The sequence below is a fragment of the Brachionichthys hirsutus genome, unplaced genomic scaffold (assembly GCF_040956055.1).
Source record: "Brachionichthys hirsutus isolate HB-005 unplaced genomic scaffold, CSIRO-AGI_Bhir_v1 contig_718, whole genome shotgun sequence".
Classification (NCBI taxonomy): Eukaryota; Metazoa; Chordata; class Actinopteri; order Lophiiformes; family Brachionichthyidae; genus Brachionichthys; species Brachionichthys hirsutus.
The window spans coordinates 44,111-64,053 of record NW_027180335.1 but is presented as its reverse complement, the minus strand read 5'-3'; the positions used below and the strand labels follow the sequence as shown (position 1 = coordinate 64,053).

Genomic DNA, 19,943 nt, shown 5'->3' with positions numbered 1-19,943 from the left:
ACACAGGTCGCACTAAACGGTTTGAGTTCACATCCAGCAATTGATTTGCGCGCTCCCTCATATTTGCCCCTATTTGGAAACACGCGCCCTGAAGGCGGAAGGTGTGTTTATATGGAGCCCCTGCGGCCACGTCATCCGCCAGAGGGCGGCAGAGAACCACGTCTCCACCACGACTTGGCAGTCAAACTGCAACCAAATCAAGATCGTGTCAAGTGAGCTAGACTTATCAGCACAAAACCGGAAACTAGAAGAGTTTACCTTCAAAATAAAAGCAAGTCCATTTCGAGCACATGGTATCGTACAGAAAGGTTGGGTATACAAACAAAGACCTAATGTTTTTAAGAAGAGAAATTAGAACTTGATTAAAATAACAATTATATTAAGACCTCAGCGACCTACTGACAAATAGTGTGAAATGTGCTTTCTTATAAATTTCAAGTTGTTATAATGAAAAGACCGACATATTTGATTAAATCAGTTTAATATGCTTTCTGAGTTTTTAAATATGAACATCAATCTTTGGTTGGTGTGTTAAATTAATGCTTTTCTCATTCACCTGCTCTCTGGCAATTACTAGCTGGTTAGACAATCAGTATCTATCTATACCTTAGCCAATGACATTTTCAAAGTTAATGTCAATTGAAGCAGGAATTTAATATTTCTATTTAAATTAAACAATAGCTAGAGCTAGAATGTCCAGAGTGCAGAAGCCGCTGTTTATTTTGAAAATCCAAAGCAGGAAGTATCTCTGTTTCAGTGCCCGGTCTTGATTAGGGGCCGTTTGAGCGCGTTTCGCTGTCAGATAGTGGAGAGAGAGAGAGGAGAGAGAGAGAGAGAGAGAGAGAGAGAGAGAGAGAGAGAGCGAGAGAGAGAGAGAGAGAGAGAGAGAGAGAGCGAGAGAGAGAGAGAGAGAGAGCGAGAGAGAGAGAGAGTGAGAGAGAGAGAGAGAGAGAGAGAGAGAGAGGGAGAGAACGCCCACCCTGGTCTCTCGGCTGGAACACGCCCTCCTTCGCTCCTGCTGGGGGGACCGACCTGAACCAGAAACGCACGCTGAGCGAAACATAACTGCACATATTTCAGAGCCGCAAAACTAGAAGAAGAAGAATAAGAAGAATCCAGAGAGAGAGCGAGAGAGAGAGAGAGAGAGAGAGAGAGGGGGGTGCGACATGGCGACGACAACCTGCACGCGATTCACAGACGAGTTCCAGCTTTACGAGGAGCTGGGGAAGTGAGTCTCTTTACTGTCATTATGGATTCAGCCTGGATGCCAGCGCGGAGCGGGACAGGCCAGCAGCAATGCTGTGTGTGTGTGTGTGTGTGTGTGCGCGCGCGGGCGTGCGTGTGTGTGTGTGCGCGCGCGCTTTTTCTGGATGACAGCTCTCAAAGTACGTTCTGTCCCCCTGAGCAGGTCTCTCTCTGACAGACCTGCGTTTTCATGCATGTTCCCAGCGCTGCGTGGACACACAGCGTGGACAGACCGCGTGGACACACAGCGTGGACAGACAGCGTGGACACACAGCGTGCGCGGTCTTTACGTGGGTTTGTCTCACGAGCACAGAAACTATAAACGTCTCTGGTGCAACCTGAGCTGTTTCAAAAGTAGAATTCTTTCCCAGCACGATTTATCTATGAAAGCAGAATGTGAAGATATTCTGCTGCTGCTGTTTTGTTAGTTTCTGATATTCAGGGTTCTGCAAGCATTTTGTATTCATTTAAGTTTTAGTGTGTGTGTGTGTGTGGGGGGGGGGGGGGGGTATTTTATAAAGTAAAAATAACTCCCTCTTGGTGTGCCTTGGGACGCTAAACTTTAAACTCTTGGTAACTTCTAGACAGTTTCTTCTTCTGTGTCTGGCAGGCGACACAAGATCAGGCCAGACTGCGCGCTGGCGCCACACAAAACGACTCCGGTCCTTCTCCTTTCATGTACCTACTCGACTGTTAGTGTTTATCTAATCTAAGGACTTGAAATCACGTCCTTTATAATCTAATTACATTTTTTTTAAAGATAAATTGCATTATTATTGTTGTTGTTGTTGTTGTTGTTACCACCAGGGTCATCAAACATCTTCAACGTGCTGCTGATCCTGCTGTTGTGTGATCAGACAGTGAAATGTAGCGATGCTGTAACTCGCCCAGTTCTTTCTCCTTCACACAAAACGAACAAAAACGGAATAAATCATTATAATTATACATAAAAATAGACACAATAAGATCAGTAAACACCGTTTTTAGCTTCCCACACAACATTTAGCGTAACTGATAATCGGGTTATGAAATCATAGAGTGACGTCGGAGGCATTAGAATAAACACGGAGGTCAGCTGGGTCATCGAACGGAGTTCTGCACCGCTGCTAACTGGGTCGGGCCTGTGGAGAACTTCCTGTGTTTGTTACCAGCCTTTCCCATCCTTACCCAAAACTGTGTTTTACAAGCAGCAATAAAAGCTCTGGTGCAGTAATACGTAGTACTATAGATGGCTGTGGTGCAGTAATACGTAGTACTATAGGTGGCTGTGGTGCAGTAATACGTAGTACTATAGGTGGCTGTGGTGCAGTAATACGTAGTACTATAGATGGCTGTGGTGCAGTAATACGTAGTACTATTGATAGCTGTGGTGCAGTAATACGTAGTACTATAGGTGGCTGTGGTGCAGTAATACGTAGTACTATAGGTGGCTGTGGTGCAGTAATACGTAGTACTATAGGTGGCTGTGGTGCAGTAATACGTAGTACTATCGATAGCTGTGGTGCAGTAATACGTATTACTATAGGCGGCTGTGGTGCAGTAATACGTAGTACTATAGGTGGCTGTGGTGCAGTAATACGTAGTACTATCGATAGCTGTGGTGCAGTAATACGTATCACTATAGGTGGCTGTGGTGCAGTAATACGTAGTACTATAGGCGGCTGTGGTGCAGTAATACGTAGTACTATAGGCGGCTGTGGTGCAGTAATACGTAGTACTATAGGTGGCTGTGGTGCAGTAATACGTAGTACTATCGATAGCTGTGGTGCAGTAATACGTATCACTATAGGTGGCTGTGGTGCAGTAATACGTATTACTATAGGTGGCTGTGGTGCAGTAATACGTAGTACTATCGATAGCTGTGGTGCAGTAATACGTATCACTATAGGTGGCTGTGGTGCAGTAATACGTAGTACTATAGGCGGCTGTGGTGCAGTAATACGTAGTACTATAGGTGGCTGTGGTGCAGTAATACGTAGTACTATCGATAGCTGTGGTGCAGTAATACGTATTACTATAGGTGGCTGTGGTGCAGTAATACGTAGTACTATAGGCGGCTGTGGTGCAGTAATACGTAGTACTATAGGCGGCTGTGGTGCAGTAATACGTAGTACTATAGGTGGCTGTGGTGCAGTAATATGTAGTACTGTTAATGGCTGTGGTACAATTTAAAATCTCATCTCATATTCAACCGATGTTGCTGGAGGAGTTTTTTATGGGGGGGGGGGGCAAATAGGGATGAGAATTGATAAGATTTAAATGATTCCAAATCCATTTTGGATTCCGTGAAATGATTCGGTTCTTTGTCGATTCTCTCATCGACTTTGTTTCTTATTTCAGAATTTTCAGTCACGTTACGATCCCAAACTAAATGAATGTTCTTCTGTAGAAATGAACAAAATACAAGACTGAAATGATGACAAGCAGCAGGATGTGGCTGCATTAGCATTAGCATTAGCATTAGCATTAGCATTAGCCGGTAATAACCCAGCATATGAGCAGGGTGCTAACGTTACCGCTTAGTGCTACTTTAGATCTGGTCCCCGGTGGACTCAGAGACGGGCCATCGTTTTGGAATTGAATGCATGGCCCTTCGTGATGTGGAATGGAGAGGGGGGGGGGGGGGGGGGGGGCTTCGGAGTGATGCTCCCAGCTGCACCTTGACTTCCTTAAAGTCTGCATGCAGCATTCTCCTCGGTTTTGTCTCCATGGCGATATGTCCGTATCGTTTACACACGTCAGTGCAGACAGCTGTTAGAGGCTGGCGAAGGCTGCGACACCAGCCGTCCAATCAGCAAAGGGCTGGGGGTGCTCGTTTTCTTCCCCTGCAGATGCCGACATTCACCTGATAGATTTGAGATTGTGTTTGTGTTCCTGACAGCCGACCCCTAACGCGTGGTTTCTGTTCAGGAGTCCAACTTTAGCCGACGCTACGCGCGTGCAGGTTATTTAGAGCGTGCTGACTGAGCAGGGATCCTCATGGGAGCTCATCAAGCGCAGAAATCCTGCCGGCCTGCTCTTAATGTAGGAAGTTACGTCGAGTCCGTTCTGCATCAGGCCCTGAGAAATGCAGGATCAGCAGCAAACGCTAAGCTGCAGTCATTAAACTCACCGAGGTCCCGAGCCTCAATTCATCAGGACGATACAGATGTGCTCTTCACAGCTGGACGCAAACCATCGCCCGGTTTGACTGGCATGAAGTTTAATCGATGCGTCTTTCTGTCGTTCACAGGGGGGCGTTTTCAGTGGTGCGCAGGTGTGTTAAGCTGTGCACGGGACAGGAGCATGCCGCCAAGATCATCAACACCAAGAAGTTGTCTGCGAGAGGTAAGCAAAAGTCCAGAGTTCCTCCAATCGTAGCGCCGCGTCAACGGAGCCTCAGACAAGGGCAACGTCAAGGTCGTTTCACCCGCTCGCAATGACCGTGAGTCATCCTACGGCGGCGGCGGGTGCCTGTCGGATGGCGGGTGCCTGTCGGATGTCGGGTGCTTGTCGGATGGCGGGTGCCTGTCGGATGTCGGGTGCCTGTCGGATGGCGGGTGCCTGTCGGATGTCGGGTGCCTGTCGGATGTCGGGTGCCTGTCGGATGGCGGGTGCCTGTCGGATGGCGGGTGCCTGTCGGATGTCGGGTGCCTGTCGGATGGCGGGTGCCTGTCGGATGGCGGGTGCCTGTCGGATGGCGGGTGCCTGTCGGATGTCGGGTGCCTGTCGGATGGCGGGTGCCTGTCGGATGTTGGATGTCGGGTGCTTGTCGGATGTCAGCTGCCTGTCGGATGTCGCCGTGTGGCATGTAACACGTTTCATCACAGGACAAAACAACGGGGCAGAGAAGGAAAAACGGTTGTCATGGCAGCACAGTGGCCAAACAGTACTGCAGTATTACTGCAGTAATACCTTGGAATATTGTAATCCTAATGGAACGTTGACTAGTTTTGATGAGTGTTGACTTCTTTTATAACCACTGAAAGTCTCACCTTTCATAATAAATGACTTAATATCGTTTCTAATCGTTTCGGCAGCTTAATCAAAAGCTGCTCATCCAGTAACAGTTCAAGCCAAACCTAAATGCCACGTCCATCGAGATGAGTCCACTGGCCCCCCAGCCTCGTAACTGGAGCCCCCCCCCGCTGCCAAGGGCCTGTCAGGTGGTGCCACACTGACACTTGACTTTTACCCCGCCTTCACACACACACACACACACACACACGTTTCTGTTCAAATAGCAGGTATCAATAAGTGGTGTGTGCTCCTCTTCACACTGCAGATGCGTGCAAACGGACATCGGATGTTTACTTCTGTGTGCGGATCTTCAGGTGCAGCAGACATTAGATCAAACGGTTTCCTTCTCCTCAAAGGGAATTTTGTTCAGTGAAGAAACGGATCAAAGATCCTCGGTGGAGAGATGTTCTACGCTGGACACATTTCCAGGGGTTTGAGCTTCCTCTGTTTCTTAGCTGTGACAATAAGACGGCTCAAAGTGTGGGGGTGATTTCTCATAGCGGCGAGCCTGATCAATTATCAAACTGATTTGCACTAATGAAAAGGTTTTAGCTCTTCAGTGCAAAAACAATTATTTTTTCCACAGTTTTATATTTCCCTTTCCCAAATGTATCCATTTATATCAGGACTTTCTCTATATCGTAGTAGAGAAATAGTTTACATAAAAAAGCGCTCTAATCTACACCGTTAGGGGAGTATTACTGTATTCCCCGTCGTACTTGGCAGCAGTTGCGCCTTGCTAATCACGTGTTGACCGTAGGTCAGTGTGAAGGACACCTTTAACGGCACGTACCCCATCCTGGATGATAGCGACGGCATTAACAGAGGACTAACGTCTAATCCCAGCGCTTGCCTTGATGGGGAAACAGCAGAATAAATCAGACATCAGGGGGGGGGGGTTATGTTTCACTCGAGCCTTTTATCGGGGGGGCTGCAGCTGCTTCCAGCTTTCCGACGCGACCCGAGGCTCCTTACTAATGGATCAGCCGTGTTCAGGGTGGTGTTCGACGCTGCTTCTTCCCCAGGCCCTATTTATAGCCCCGTGACCCGTCTGACATGTCTTGCTGCTCCGCTGTAGAAGCAGCAGCAGGTGTCATTCAGGTGCGCTTGTTTTTTGTAATACTCGTCAGGCAGCAGGTGGAGGTCAGTGAGCTCAGAGCTCCGGCTGAAGCGACGGCGAGCAGGACGGATGGAGATGGGTCACGCGAGAGATGGGTCATGCCTTTAGCGTGGGACGCTCATCTGACACAGACACGCACTCGGGTATTCAGACGGTCATAGCAGAGGAGCCGAGGTCAGGCTGATCTAGTTCTCTCTGGGTCTATCAGTTACAAGATTATATTTACTGTAGAGAAATTCTTTCTCAAAGGTCACAAACACTAAAACGTGAACATTCATTCATAGTCCGAGCAGCAATCGATGAGATACCAGATGTGGTGATTGCATTCTGACGCACGCCGACAGTCGTCTCCTCTGTGTGTGACATCCCCCCCCCCCCCAATGCAACACACGTCAACGGGAAATGTAGGACAGGTCTGTTGGGCAAGGTCTCCGTCCAATCACAGAGCTTGTTTACTGGCAGTGATCTGATCTCTGGTCAGGGGTTGCCAGAGGTCGCCGTATGGCCTTGACATTTTCCGCGATAGAGAGAAGAGTAGATCGAGCTGTACGTGTGTCCATCCATCCATCCATCCATCCATCCATCCATCCATCGTCTTCTTCCTCTGTTCTTTCAGCTGCAGTGATCGTACTCGATTTTTCCAGCTAGCTCTGTGTTTGTGTCAGATAACCTGAGCAGGTCGTCTTTGTGGTCATCAAACCCTTTCGTCCAAGCCTTATTGTGAAGTCCTTGCATTCTAGCTGTGGCTTTGCGTATGTAAATAAGTTAATTCAGTTGTTTATTGCACTTTTTTTAATGATTAAAACGGTCTGCATTGGCGATTTAACACCGTAGAAAGTCTGACATTTTTTATACAAGTTTTGTTTCAGTGATGAATATTTGTTGAACTTTTTTGTAGTGTGTCCGATGTTTTCTTTTATTAAAGAGTCGAGTCGCGTCTGCAGGGATCAACCCATGCCACTTTTTGTCATCTGAATCCTTAACGATAACAACATTGTTTTATTCCATTAGTTATTTTCTGATTGTAAAAAAAAAAAGAAAAGAAAAAATCACATTTATAATATGGTGCTGCTGAGAATCCTCAGAATTCATCAACTCCGATTCACGTTTACGTTTCATGGTTGGTGTATAAAGATATCAAGAACAATTTAGACCCGTTCGGTGATGATCCAGATCATCATGTGGGCGGTGTGAATCCAATCAGGCGGGGGAATGAGCTGCTTGGCGGAGGTCTGCGCTCTCTGAGTTTCTAGTTTATTTAGTGTCTTTATTTAGAAGTAGCGATTGCTATGCTAAAACTCACATGCGGTATAACTCCTAACAGCTTTTACCATGACGCCTTGCAATACGCACTGCAGTCAGCTTCCAGTCATGCAGACGCTTTACTGGTCACTTACACAAAGTCGGCCTGCAGAAGCCACTGAAACGCGACGCCTGCTCTTCTTTATTACCATTTGACATTGCTGCTCGATGGATGACATGTCAGGGAGCGTTCAACATGAGCAGACAGTTGGTGGTTTTTAAAATACCCGTCGGGAGGAGTTCGGCTGGAGTCGAGGCCCAGCAGCCCGAGGAGATTCTGACGGCCTGATCCTTCATGGAGTTTCAGGCTATCTTCACTAAAGTGAACAGAGGAGGGACACATCAAAAAGATAAGAAGCAAGACATGGTGGTCTGTGGAACGGCGCTTCCATGCCACATGTCTCAGAGACATATTAATCACACGTGCACTTTTTCCTCCTCCTCTGTCCCGTCTTCAGCGCTCCGATCTCCGCCTCACTCCTCTCGTCTTCTAAGACTGTAATCACGGGGCTTACGCTTCACTGTCATTCCACAATGCTGGCGTGAATACGTGCGCTAGCGTTTAGCCAGTCTATTTTTGTGCCTGCATGCTATGCGCATATGGAACATAACATGAGAACATGAGCTTTTGAGTGTTTTAAGCCTGTGTAATGTGAATGTGGTTTTAGGTGAGCGTGTGTGTGTGTGTGTGTGGGCTATGATTGCTGCCTGCTTGCTAGCATCATTGAATTCTTAAATAAACACACACACAGATAAATTCACATTCTACATGCAGTACGTGTGTGTAGTCTGTGTATTTGTCCTCCACGGTCTTGTATTCAGATAATACTGTAATAATTATGTTGCTTTCGTTGCCTGATTTCCTGTTTAACAGGAGAAAGTAGCAGGACACGTCATTTAGTGTTTTGCTTTTCATGTCTGTAATTAAATCATTCCGTACACATTGTAGAAATGAGAAATGTACAAATTAAAATTTGTTGTGACATTTTTGTTTTTAGATTCTTTTTCTGCTTTTTCCTCCTGACATGAGTATAAATGATGCATAAAAAAACATGCTTCATAATTGTACTATGAATTAAATCCATGTAACACAGGTTGCACGCGTCTGTGTCGTCAGCAACGCCGACTAAACTCTTGCCGTTCCACTGACGACTCTTGTGTCAGATTAACTGGACCCAAACTGCCCATAAATCAGACAGAGGGGACGTTCAAGCAAGGTCTACTTTAACAAACAAAAAAAAACTATTGTGATGAATGGCAGACTGGGCAGACAGTAAGACAGACAGACAGCGGCAGGAGATGCAGGTTCTACAGAGGTTAGCAACGAGCTTCTCACAAAGCAGGTTAGGAGTCAGCGCCACCAGGAGGTGAGGAGGGCCATAGCTGATTAACAGATCAGCTGATCAGTAGAGGAGGAGCAGGAGGGAGTGCAATGGACAGAGGACCAGTGAGACGCGCTCTGGAAATACAAGGCCGTGCAGACGGGGGAGAGACAGACGGGAACATTCGAGCATTAACTCCTCTCCTTGGTCTCTCTCTTCTTTGTGTCGCTCCTCAGATCACCAGAAGCTGGAACGAGAGGCTCGTATTTGTCGCCTGTTGAAGCACCCCAACATTGGTAAGGGCAAGTCTCTCTCTCTCTCTCTCTCTCTCTCTCTCTTTTTTCCTTCCTATCGCACCAACACCCGTCTGACTGAAAAGCAGAGCGTCTATCGCGTTGAAACTCCATCTCCATCGACCTTATCGCTGCAGCACATCACTAAATGAACCCGTATGTCTGGGCTTATCTGCAGCGGTACGATGGAAGCAGGCCACGCTCCTTTGATACTCTGGTGCAACATGGTCTCCAGCTATTGCTGTTGATTAAGTCGACCACTTTATTACTAGAAAGCCCTCACGGATAGTAAATATCTATGACTCGGTTATTATGGCTCTCCATGGTTTACACACACACACACACACACTCTCTCTCTCCTACCCTTGATCGCTCTCGTCATTCTGATTTTTACTTTGACGTTAACCCTTCGTTGTGTCTGTCTGTGTCTTCCAGTTCGTCTTCATGACAGCATATCAGAGGAGGGCTTCCACTACCTGCTGTTTGACTTGTAAGCCACCCTCCGCTCCTCAACCACACTGGCGTGCACATGCAATTACACAAGCCTCCCTCCTCTATTACCCCGACCACCACCACCCACGCCACTACATTAATCTCTTGACAGTTTCCATGGTAACAGCGTGGGAAGGTGGGAGGGGGTGCCATAAGACACAAGAAGTTAATTAGGAATGTTTGCTTTATAGCCTATATAGTTACCCCCCCCCCCCCCCCCCCGTTTTAGACATCCTTGTATTAACTAAATATATATGTGTGTGTGTGTGTGTGTGTGTGCGTGCGTGCGTGCGTACGTTCACAGGGTGACCGGAGGTGAACTCTTTGAGGACATCGTAGCCAGAGAGTATTACAGTGAGGCCGACGCCAGGTACGAACGAGTTCAGCCGTTACTCTTTGATGTGGGAACAGGCTCCTCCTAGTCCTCAAATATTCTGTCTCCTGCTTGTCTTCTACCGTCTCCTGTTGTTTCTTATTGTCTCCTACTGTCTCCCATTGTTTCTTATTGTCTCCTATTGTCTCCTGTTGTCTTCTACTCTCTGTTTTTTAGTTTTTAATATTTATTTATATTTATTAATATATATTTATTAATAATGACAGTTGTGATGTGGGTGTTAGTCCATTCAGCAATGTTAAAAGAGGAACTGCAGGAATCCACACCAGGGCTGCAGTAATTCGTCCTCTAGCCCTGGTCTGAAGTCAGTTTCTACATAAGTCCATAGTTTGCTCTTTGTAATACACATTAAATGTTTGATAGAAAATGATGGCTTTACCCACCAGTCTTCAATCTGTCCTGCACATGCAGCTCTGCAGAAATTAAATGTGAAGAGATTCCTTTCATCATCAGATTCAGAAAACATACGTGTTGCCATCTTTTTTTACAACTTGAGAGAGAGAGAGAGAGAGAGAGAATCAATATGTGTTGGGTTCCAACAAATACATTAATTTCTGGTAAACCCTGTAGGTGTGTTTACTGTCTATTGTACTGACAGCAACCTACCCCCCCCCCCCCCCCCCCCCCCCACTCTATAATCCTTCAGTGCTCGTCCCTTGCTCAGGCACACACATAAAGGTAGACACACACACACACACTTTCCTTCCCCGCTCCCTTCTGAATGTCAGTCATCAGTCCTCCCACCTCCCATGGAGGCCATCAAGAAGTGGGACTTTAATTAGCTTTGATAATTAGTCTCTCCCTCACATCTCCACACAGACTCCGAGCGTTGGCGCCCCCGTCAGTACCGCTCAGTTGTATTTGAAGTGATGGAGGCCTTTATGCGTGGAGCCTTGGAGTAAATGTCACTTTAAATCGAATCACGGCATTTCTTCCTCATCGGCGAGGAGGGCCGCTCAAACACTAACTTCCGGAGACACAGCAGTGTTGATTTATTGGGTCAGATCTGCGTCTCTGCATTCGTGCAGCTGCTCGATGATACCAGACAGCCATTCATGCTTGAATTTACAAGAATGGTTGTATACCCTCAACAAGCACAAGCGTTTCAATATTTTAACAATTATTATACACAATCTTGTTACAGCTAAATACGGTTCCCTCTCTTTTCATAGAGACATATATCTCTGCTTTTAATTTCCATCCCAGTATCTTATTACTTCCCTGCGGAGAACAGTGGGACATCGTTCCTTTGTGCTGAGCAAGCCACACTTTTTTAATTTATTTTTTCACAAGTGGAACGCGAGCTGCAGTCTTTGGCTCTTCACCCCACTAAGAGTTCATTAACAGAAAAGCCCTTTGCAAGGACTTGATGGTTTTGGGAATGAAATGACAGAGACACACGAATGAAGCAAAATGCCACGAGGACGCTCCCTTCTTTCAAAATGCCTCCCACAGTGGGTCACTGAAGGGGCAAGCATGCAGCCACGTCTCACTTTCATTTTATATTAAAGGTCACATTTTATACTCTTTTTTTCCACAAGTCAATGCAGTTCCCAAACACTTGTATGAAATATCTGTGACGGTCTTTGGTCAACATAGCAAACAGATGCTGCAGGACAGCGTCCGTCATTTCTGTCTCAAACAGCTCCGTCTGAAACGCTCTAAACCCGGAAGAAGTGACTGCAATCAGTAAAACACCAGACCTTTTGCGTTTTATTGCGTGAGAACAAGGACACACATAATCTCTCTCAGAGCTCCGTCGCTATAGACACTGGGCGGCCGTCCTGCTGGCTGCCTGTCTTTGCTCCTGCTATTAGTCACCTATTCTGCACATTACAATTTGTCAGTGCATCACGCACACACACACACACACACACGCACGTTTGAGGGTGTATGCATCACTTCCAGTGCACTCAAAGTGGTGTGTTTTTTTATTGGCAGAAAAAATAGCCTGGTGTCATCCCACCATTCTTCTACTTCTATTTAGTGTCATCCTATATATAAGCATTCTATTTATTCTATTATCTCTCTCTTCACAATCTGTCACCCTTTTTTCTCTCCTCTCCTCACTGTTGTGATTTTTATACGCTGTGGTTGTCCTTGTTTTCTCTCATCTTGTATTTCAAAAAGCAAAACCAACCCTTTTTGTCTCCTCCACCTGTCTTCACCAATCTATCACCCTTTCCAACATCTGCATTAACCCCTTCTTACCAATGCCCCTCCCTTGTCTTGCACCTGTTATTGGTCCTCCTCCTCTTTTTTTCCACTTGAACTCCTCCAATCTAACCTGCCATTTTCTCATCTCTGAATTCATCTTACATTTAATCTTCTACTCCTTTACCCTTCTCCACTTTCATCTCTCTGTACATCCCCATGATCCATCCATTCCTCTGTCTCCTTTTACCCCGCACCATCTGTCCTCTCTCTGTTTTGTCTTCACAGTCACTGTATCCATCAGATTCTAGACAGTGTCCATCATATTCACCAACATGACATAGTGCACAGGGACCTGAAGGTTAGTATATATGGAGGAGCGCCTGCACCCCCTCAAAAAACCAAGACCTTTGCCTGCTTTTCTTCCTCCGTCCCTCCCTGCTTCCGTCCTTCCTCCTCCCTCTTGTCTATTCGTATCCTTGCTGTTAGTTTTTGGTCTAATGTCCGCCTCTCCGACTTTCCACTTCATGTTCTTGGTATGCTCTCATCTTCCCTTGTTTCTTTAATGCTGTATTTATTTTTTAATTTGAGGACCCTGGTCTGCATCAACCCTACCCCCCCCCCCCCCCCCATCTACCCATTCACTTATCAATTATTGTATACGTTACTACGTAACCAAAGCTCCCGTTTCACTGGCTGACAACCCGATCAATCAATGAATGAGCGTTGTGCACACACCCACATTTACCCAAAGTGAGCACACATCCTTCTGCAGCTGTTTACACATGCCCACATAACCATCAATTGTTCCCACCAGTTGTCTTCATTGATTTTTTTCCCCCTCCCTGTTCTCCCTCACTTTGAGTCATTTATTTTGTCGTATTGATCCAAAAGACGGCCTCATTCAATGTCAGCCTGCCTGCTGTGTGTAACCTTTGACCCTCAGTATCAGTATCACCATTCAAATGTGAACACATGTGTGCAATCAGTTTGCAGATATTTTCACAATGATTTCAATTCTTAGACTTGCTATTTATGTATTTTTTTCATTTTATTTATATTACAGAAGAAAAACAAATTGATAGAGTAAATTAAAGATAAGTTGCTGTTCCCTCACTGCTAGTAGGATCAAGGTTCAATTCCTTTCATTGCGGAGTTCGTATGCTGTCCCCGTGTCAGCGCGGGTTCTCTACGTGTTTTCTGGTTTCCTCCCACCTCCAAAAATATCCCTTTCACAAAATAACTTTGGCACAGGTGTTGCACAGAGCCGACTTGACATTCAGCGCAAGATAAAGCCACACTTTTGAGTTCTGTTTGCTGTGGTCCATGACGGTTCCCGTCTACCCAGGGAGGGGAGGGGGAGGGGGGGGGGGGACTGCAGAAGCAACAAGCTTTCGACACAGAAACTAAAACTTAACTTGAGGAAAATTTATTGAACCAACAAAAATTTAAAATTTATTTCAAGAGTTTTGAATGTGCAGCCCAATCCAAATTTCAATGTGTTCCTCGCACATTTGTTTCTTTTACTTTTTGCTTTTTTTACTTTTTGGTTCCCAGTTGGCAACTGGTACAAAAGCAGCTGTTGACAATGGGAGCTGGCAAGACTGGCAGTAAACTCGATCCCACACACGGCGTGTAAATATTATTACACTCACAATAACCCACTCATTCCCAAACCTCCTTCATCAATGCCTGTCAGACCCTCTTTGATCAGGATATCTAGAACACGTCTGTAATTGACAGAACAGTTAAATGGGTTTCTTAGATGAGTATCTCTTTGGCTATATTCATCTATAAAGAATAAAGAAACAGGATGTTCATTGCAGAGCATCTTCCAGGCTAACCGAGTCAAACCATTAGCCGTAGGCTGTTTGAAACACTATTTAAGGTCATTCATGCCATTTTCTGCTCTTTTGGATGTTTGATTGACTGAAATCCCAACAATAATATTTGATGCGTTCATCACCTTTAATGTGGAAAGCTCACTATGCAAGAGCGCATTGTGTCACAATGGTTAGCTAAAGTCGACTCTGTCTTTACATAAATCTTGAAGGCATTTCCCAGGGTGTGCGCTAACTTGTGGCTCAGCTGAAGTCTGGCAACAGGAGAACCCTTTCGACCTTTGTCCGTACCTTTCAATTGCCTTCTACCCCTCCATACCTTCCCACGTTCCCTCCCATTCCTTCCCAACCCCACTGGCCTTTGCATGGGATTGTAGCTCTGCTCACACTAACATGCCCCCCCCCCCCCCCTGGTATTTGCATGCAGCCATTGCATCCAGCAGATCCTGGAGGCGGTGCTTCACTGCCATCAAATGGGCGTGGTGCACCGGGACCTAAAGGTGAGTGATGGGGATCACTTTGCTGTTCCTTGCGAGTACGATCGTGTATTTGCGTAAGTCTAATAAGTAAGAAACTGTCTGTAATGTGTGGACATGATGATGCTTATATAAACAGAGCGTAGGGAGGTTTTTAAATCATCTTAGTCTCTAGATATCTAGAGAGAGTTGCTTTCTTTGTACCCCTATACAATGCAGTTTAGCTCTACAATAGTAGAGTTAGAACAGCCTCTGCGTGTTGAGACTGTTAAATACCGCTTCCGAACCTTCTCCATCTCTGCCCTGCCGTGTGCGGGTTCCAGCTCTGTGATGTCGTCATCTTCGTCTGTCTGTCAAGATGTTGTGCTCACAGTGTCATGCATGACGAGCATTGCAGTTGTCCAATACGACCAAGGGTGCTATTCAATGTAACCTCTAGTCAGAGAACGATGTCAACTATTGATTATAAGACACCCTGTGTGGTTTCAGTTGTCTTCATAGAGCTCATAATGACCCTCAATGCTTCCAACCGCTTGGAATGCACAAGAAGCAGTAGATTGCCAGCTGTGAACCGACTTACAAGCTATACATTTGCTCAGTTTGTTTAAATTCAGCTAAATTAAACAATCACACCACTGTTTTCTGAAACAAAACAACAAAACAGCACATCAAATCTGAGGTTTTGTGTCTCAATCGAATCATTTGAGGGTCCGCTTTCTGTCTTGACTTGTGCTGCCGTGTGTTTTTGGATGTGCATGTTTATGTGTTTCATCTTGTCCTGCGTGGTGCATGTTTTTGCAGCAAATGCAAATGTCACTGCCAGCATTCCAGTAAAGGCATGTTGTGTTCATCAGAACGGTTGTGGGTATTTCTTTATTTAGCCGGCACGCCTATCTGGTTTCACACCCAAGCTTTGGAGAGAGCATTTCATGCAGTAGGTCATAATGTGATGCTGAGGACCAAACCAGGTTAAGGCAAATGAGATGACAACACAGATGAAAAAAAATCACCCAGAGCATTTTCACCTTGAGTAATGTAAGAAAATTAGTAAGTAAGAAATGAAGATGCCATTAATAGAGCTGCCAAATAATAATAACCAATAATAGTTTAATTCAATCTGAGAACGACGTGCTGGCATTAGATTCCATTTGTTCCAGTGTTTTAGTTTAGTTTGTATGAGGCAAGTATTCTGTATATGCAGAAAGCCAGCACAATGTGGCCCCATTTTATAACATGAATTATATATTTGGCTTTAGGACTATTGCTAAGAAGAAGAAAAAAGCAATTTGACATTTTACAAACTAGATTATAATGAACCAGCTTGCAGGCAGATCAGTCGACGCTGAAAACGGTTGTTGACTTCTGAGCTACAGTTTCTTCTGGAACAAATCGCACTGACCTTTTGACCTGTCGCTGTTGCTCCTGCTCAACCTGCGGCTCACGTGCACATAATGGCGTTTTGAGCGATCTAAACGAGTAAAGCGCGGCCTTAAATATTTCCGTCTATGGTCCCTAGCGTTGGGGCCTGCTTCTCTTTCTGTGCTGCTGCAGTCACTTTAAGTTTCCTCATGACTGAAGTATACCTCTGCCATCTTCTCTGAAGGAACTAGTCAATAAGCCGTAATGGATCCAGATTCACTAGACAGTGAAATAAACGGTACGAGAGAATGTGGAGAATTGATCCATTTGAAAACACCCACTCATGAAATGCTCTCAAGTACAGCGTCCTCTATCCCTGCCTCTCTATTCCGCCACCTCTCGCTCCTTTCTAGCTGAACCAGTAGATGCAGCTGTGTGTTTGTACATGCAGGCTACAGAGGGTGAGGAAGCAGCACACATCTCCAAAAGTGCTTCCAATATGATGTGGCCTTGTTGTCTTTATGCACCTTCTTGATGCATGTTATGCACCTTCTTCAGCATGTTTCGGCTGAATTTCCACCCGCATCATTTTCAGGGATTATCTTGCCGCTGCAGTGTTGGCAAGTTCTAACTCCTTCATTTACAAAAGGGAAAAAAGCCTTACCAAGTAGTCAAGCTAGGAGAATGTGATGGCATGCCTTGGGATCACTCGCAGGCTCCCTCTCTGCTGCCCGTTTCCGCCTCTTACGCGTGCAGGAGCTCAAAGGCTGCAGAAGAATGCTTTTAAGTATCTGAACATTCAAAACACCATATTTCTGTGTCTCTGACCAAATTACCTGAGGAGCGAGAACATAGTGTTCAAAAAACAGGCTTCTGCAATGCAGCAGATGTAGTGGTAGAAATGGGCCCTATATTTAATGTGCTAATGCTCTGTCTTTTAAATTTGTGCATGTAGTGTTGAAATTCAGGACATGAGCTCCGGTGCATAAGGTAGCTGGAAGAGACGGAAGGGCCAGCGTTGACATGAGAGAGGCTAACTTTAATCCCTGAAAGACACGAGGAAGCGTCTTGATTTTAACAATATGCATTGTTATTTGAACAGAGGCTCTGTAAAACTCACATCAGTTTAAGGGAACGACTGTTAAGGGTCCACATCAGTAACATATTTCATATGTGAATGCTCCTGGCCACAAACTTGTATCAGTTGTAACCAAAACAAGACAGGATCGCTACGAGGCTGCCCTCGTGTTCATGAGACACGAACCAGGATTAGGAACATTGAGCCTCAGCTTCAAACCGAGTCAGTCGTCCATATTCTAAGGAGAGCGCCTCTGAAGACGGGAATGATATTTGTGGGTCGAGTTCTGAGTGCTGAGTAAGGATTTTTTTATGCAGTTTCGCAATACAGTACTAATATAATGTGAATTTCCGCGTTAAAAAAGCCATTGGCATCAATGAAAAATAAAAGACACTGCGTGTTAAGGTTGTGTAATGTTTCCCATCACAGTGCTTTAGTTGTCATTCAAGGGCCCCCGTTTCATTGCAGAAACAATAATTAAGTGAGATGGAGAGCGATGTGGAAAGGCAACGAGAGAAGGCGCAGTGGGGAAAGCAGCCCATTATTAGAACCCTCCTCTGACAGAGTAATGAGGCTGACTGTAGTATCTGGGCCACAGAAGAGGGAGCCTTTAGACTACAGCCCGGCTGCACGGACACATCAGGGCCCCGATCGCAACAAGCTCATCTCTTTGGTGTGCTTGAGGGGTGGGATTGCAGAAGGTGTTACTTTGTCATCAGGTGTCAAAATGATATACGCATCATCAGTATTAGAAGTATTTAGTGGTGATCAAACAACAAAATGAAAACATCATGAAACACAGGGACTGTCCTTCTCAAGCAGCATAATCCACTCACTTAATTCCAAGTACAACCTCTTACTGTATGTGCAGTATGGTTTTAAGTAAGTAAGGTTTTGCTAGCAATGCATTTAAATATTTCTTCTGTTGAAATGTCTGGTGTGTTTGTGTGTGCGTGCGTGCGTGTGTGTGTGTGTCTGCGCGCGTGCGCGCACACGGGGAGATGCAGGGGTTGGCATGGGGTGGCTTTACAGTATGTACTGTAACAAAGTGCATGCATAAATCCCTCTGGCTTATACACGCCAGGTCATCGTGTGTGTCGGTAACCTTATTTCTCTCCTCCCCATTTTAGCCCGAGAACCTTCTCCTAGCAAGCAAATGTAAGAACGCTGCAGTGAAGCTGGCTGACTTCGGCCTCGCCATCGAGGTGCAGGGGGATCAGCAGGCCTGGTTTGGTAAGTGTAACGGATGCAGGAAGGAATTCCTCTAGCGTTGGTATATATTCGTGTAAAGTTGTTAAGGGGCTTATTATGACCAGAATAGAATGAAGTTAGGGAGGACAAGAAGATACTTGGACGTGGTGAGGGAGGATATGAGAGTGGCTGGCGTTGGGGAGGACGATACAAAGGACAGGGTGAAGTAGAGAAGGATGATTTTCTGTGGTGGCCCCTCAGGGGACAAGAAGAAAGTAAAGTAGAATTTGCTTAATAATTACTTGAGGCAAGTGTTTGACAATTGAATCAAGGCCTGAGGATGAAGAACAGTGAACTAATAAAGTTCAGCTGTCAAAATATTTTACTGAGCTACAAAAGACGTGCCCCTAAAATGTGCAATTGTTGTTCTTATTTTTGCTCTTTGGTGCCCCCTCTTGTGGTCATGGAAGAGAAATTGTAAAAAATATTTTAAACTTGTAATGAGGACGGCCTGTGTCTCTTAACTGCTATTGTACACACACCAGGACGCTGATGTCCTTACCCTGATGGCACTGACAGATTCCTGTGATTGCAAAAATCCCGCTTTATGTTCATGCATGATGATTTCTAAGCAGAGACGATTAAAAGCACCCCGGGGGGGGGGGGGGGGGGGGGGTTTAGCCACACTTTCACATCTCACCTGAATATACAAGAGACATCCGTGCCTGTCGGTGTCAGTGTGGCTTTTCTAAAGGGAGGATATAATCTGTCTTCAAATCTCAGTCTTCTGCGTGAATCAATCAACTATTTCTCACAAAGGATTATCTTGACGTCTACACAAGCTCATCCTAGGAGAACAGATACATCATCGATTGACTTGAGCATCTCAATCAATAGTGTGCGTGTGTGTGTGTTTCGACTGCAGGATTTGCTGGCACACCAGGATACCTGTCCCCGGAGGTACTGAGGAAAGAGGCCTATGGCAAACCTGTGGACATCTGGGCCTGTGGTGAGCGGTTTAGCGTTTCCTTGATGATTTTACACACACAAAGGTATATGCTTATACGTTGTGAATGTTTGCGTGTGTTTGTGTGTGTCTCAGGGGTGATCCTCTACATCCTGCTGGTGGGCTACCCTCCTTTCTGGGACGAGGACCAGCACAAGCTGTACCAGCAGATCAAGGCTGGAGCTTATGATGTGAGCCTCTTCTCTTTCATTCACCTTCCTCCCTTCCCCTCCTCTCGCTGCCCTCGCTCCTTTTTGGCAACGCTTACGTAATACAGTCACCTCATTCATATTTCATGGGTGAGAGTGCGGGAGCTTCACCTTAGATCACATTATAGTCCATGCCAAATAGAAAGGGAGACCGACTCTCTGGCAGAGATTCTCATTGGAGGGTTGCACCTAAACGCAGAAGGACCTCATCGGTTTAGGATTTCTGTCTGAACACATTTGCTGGAGACTGTGCTGGACTGACCTTCAGATATTGTTGAATGTTGAAGACACACAAGCTTCCTGGGTTCATATCTGGCCTGAGAAAAGAAGCACAAATAAATGAATAAATACTTTTCACACATCATTTTAAATTCTATACGGAAGATATGAAGAAGTCTAAACCGGCATGAGTTATCTGCTGCAGGGCCATCCAGCAATAAGCATTAAAACCAGTCTCTATAT

At 45.6% G+C, this 19,943-nt stretch overlaps 1 protein-coding gene across 1 annotated transcript in view; it reads left to right on the top strand.

Annotated features, from left to right (window-relative positions):
* The first annotated feature begins 871 nt into the window (after positions 1-871).
* LOC137913571 (calcium/calmodulin-dependent protein kinase type II subunit beta-like) overlaps positions 872-19,943 on the top strand; it is a 39,942-nt gene continuing 20,870 nt past the window's right edge. The window contains exons 1-9 of the mRNA XM_068757214.1: positions 872-1,228; positions 4,478-4,572; positions 9,225-9,284; positions 9,717-9,771; positions 10,078-10,143; positions 14,590-14,662; positions 18,206-18,308; positions 19,192-19,275; positions 19,369-19,463. Coding sequence (XP_068613315.1) covers positions 1,167-1,228; positions 4,478-4,572; positions 9,225-9,284; positions 9,717-9,771; positions 10,078-10,143; positions 14,590-14,662; positions 18,206-18,308; positions 19,192-19,275; positions 19,369-19,463 — 693 coding nt within the window. The 5' untranslated portion in view covers positions 872-1,166. The remainder of the gene's footprint in view (positions 1,229-4,477; positions 4,573-9,224; positions 9,285-9,716; positions 9,772-10,077; positions 10,144-14,589; positions 14,663-18,205; positions 18,309-19,191; positions 19,276-19,368; positions 19,464-19,943) is intronic.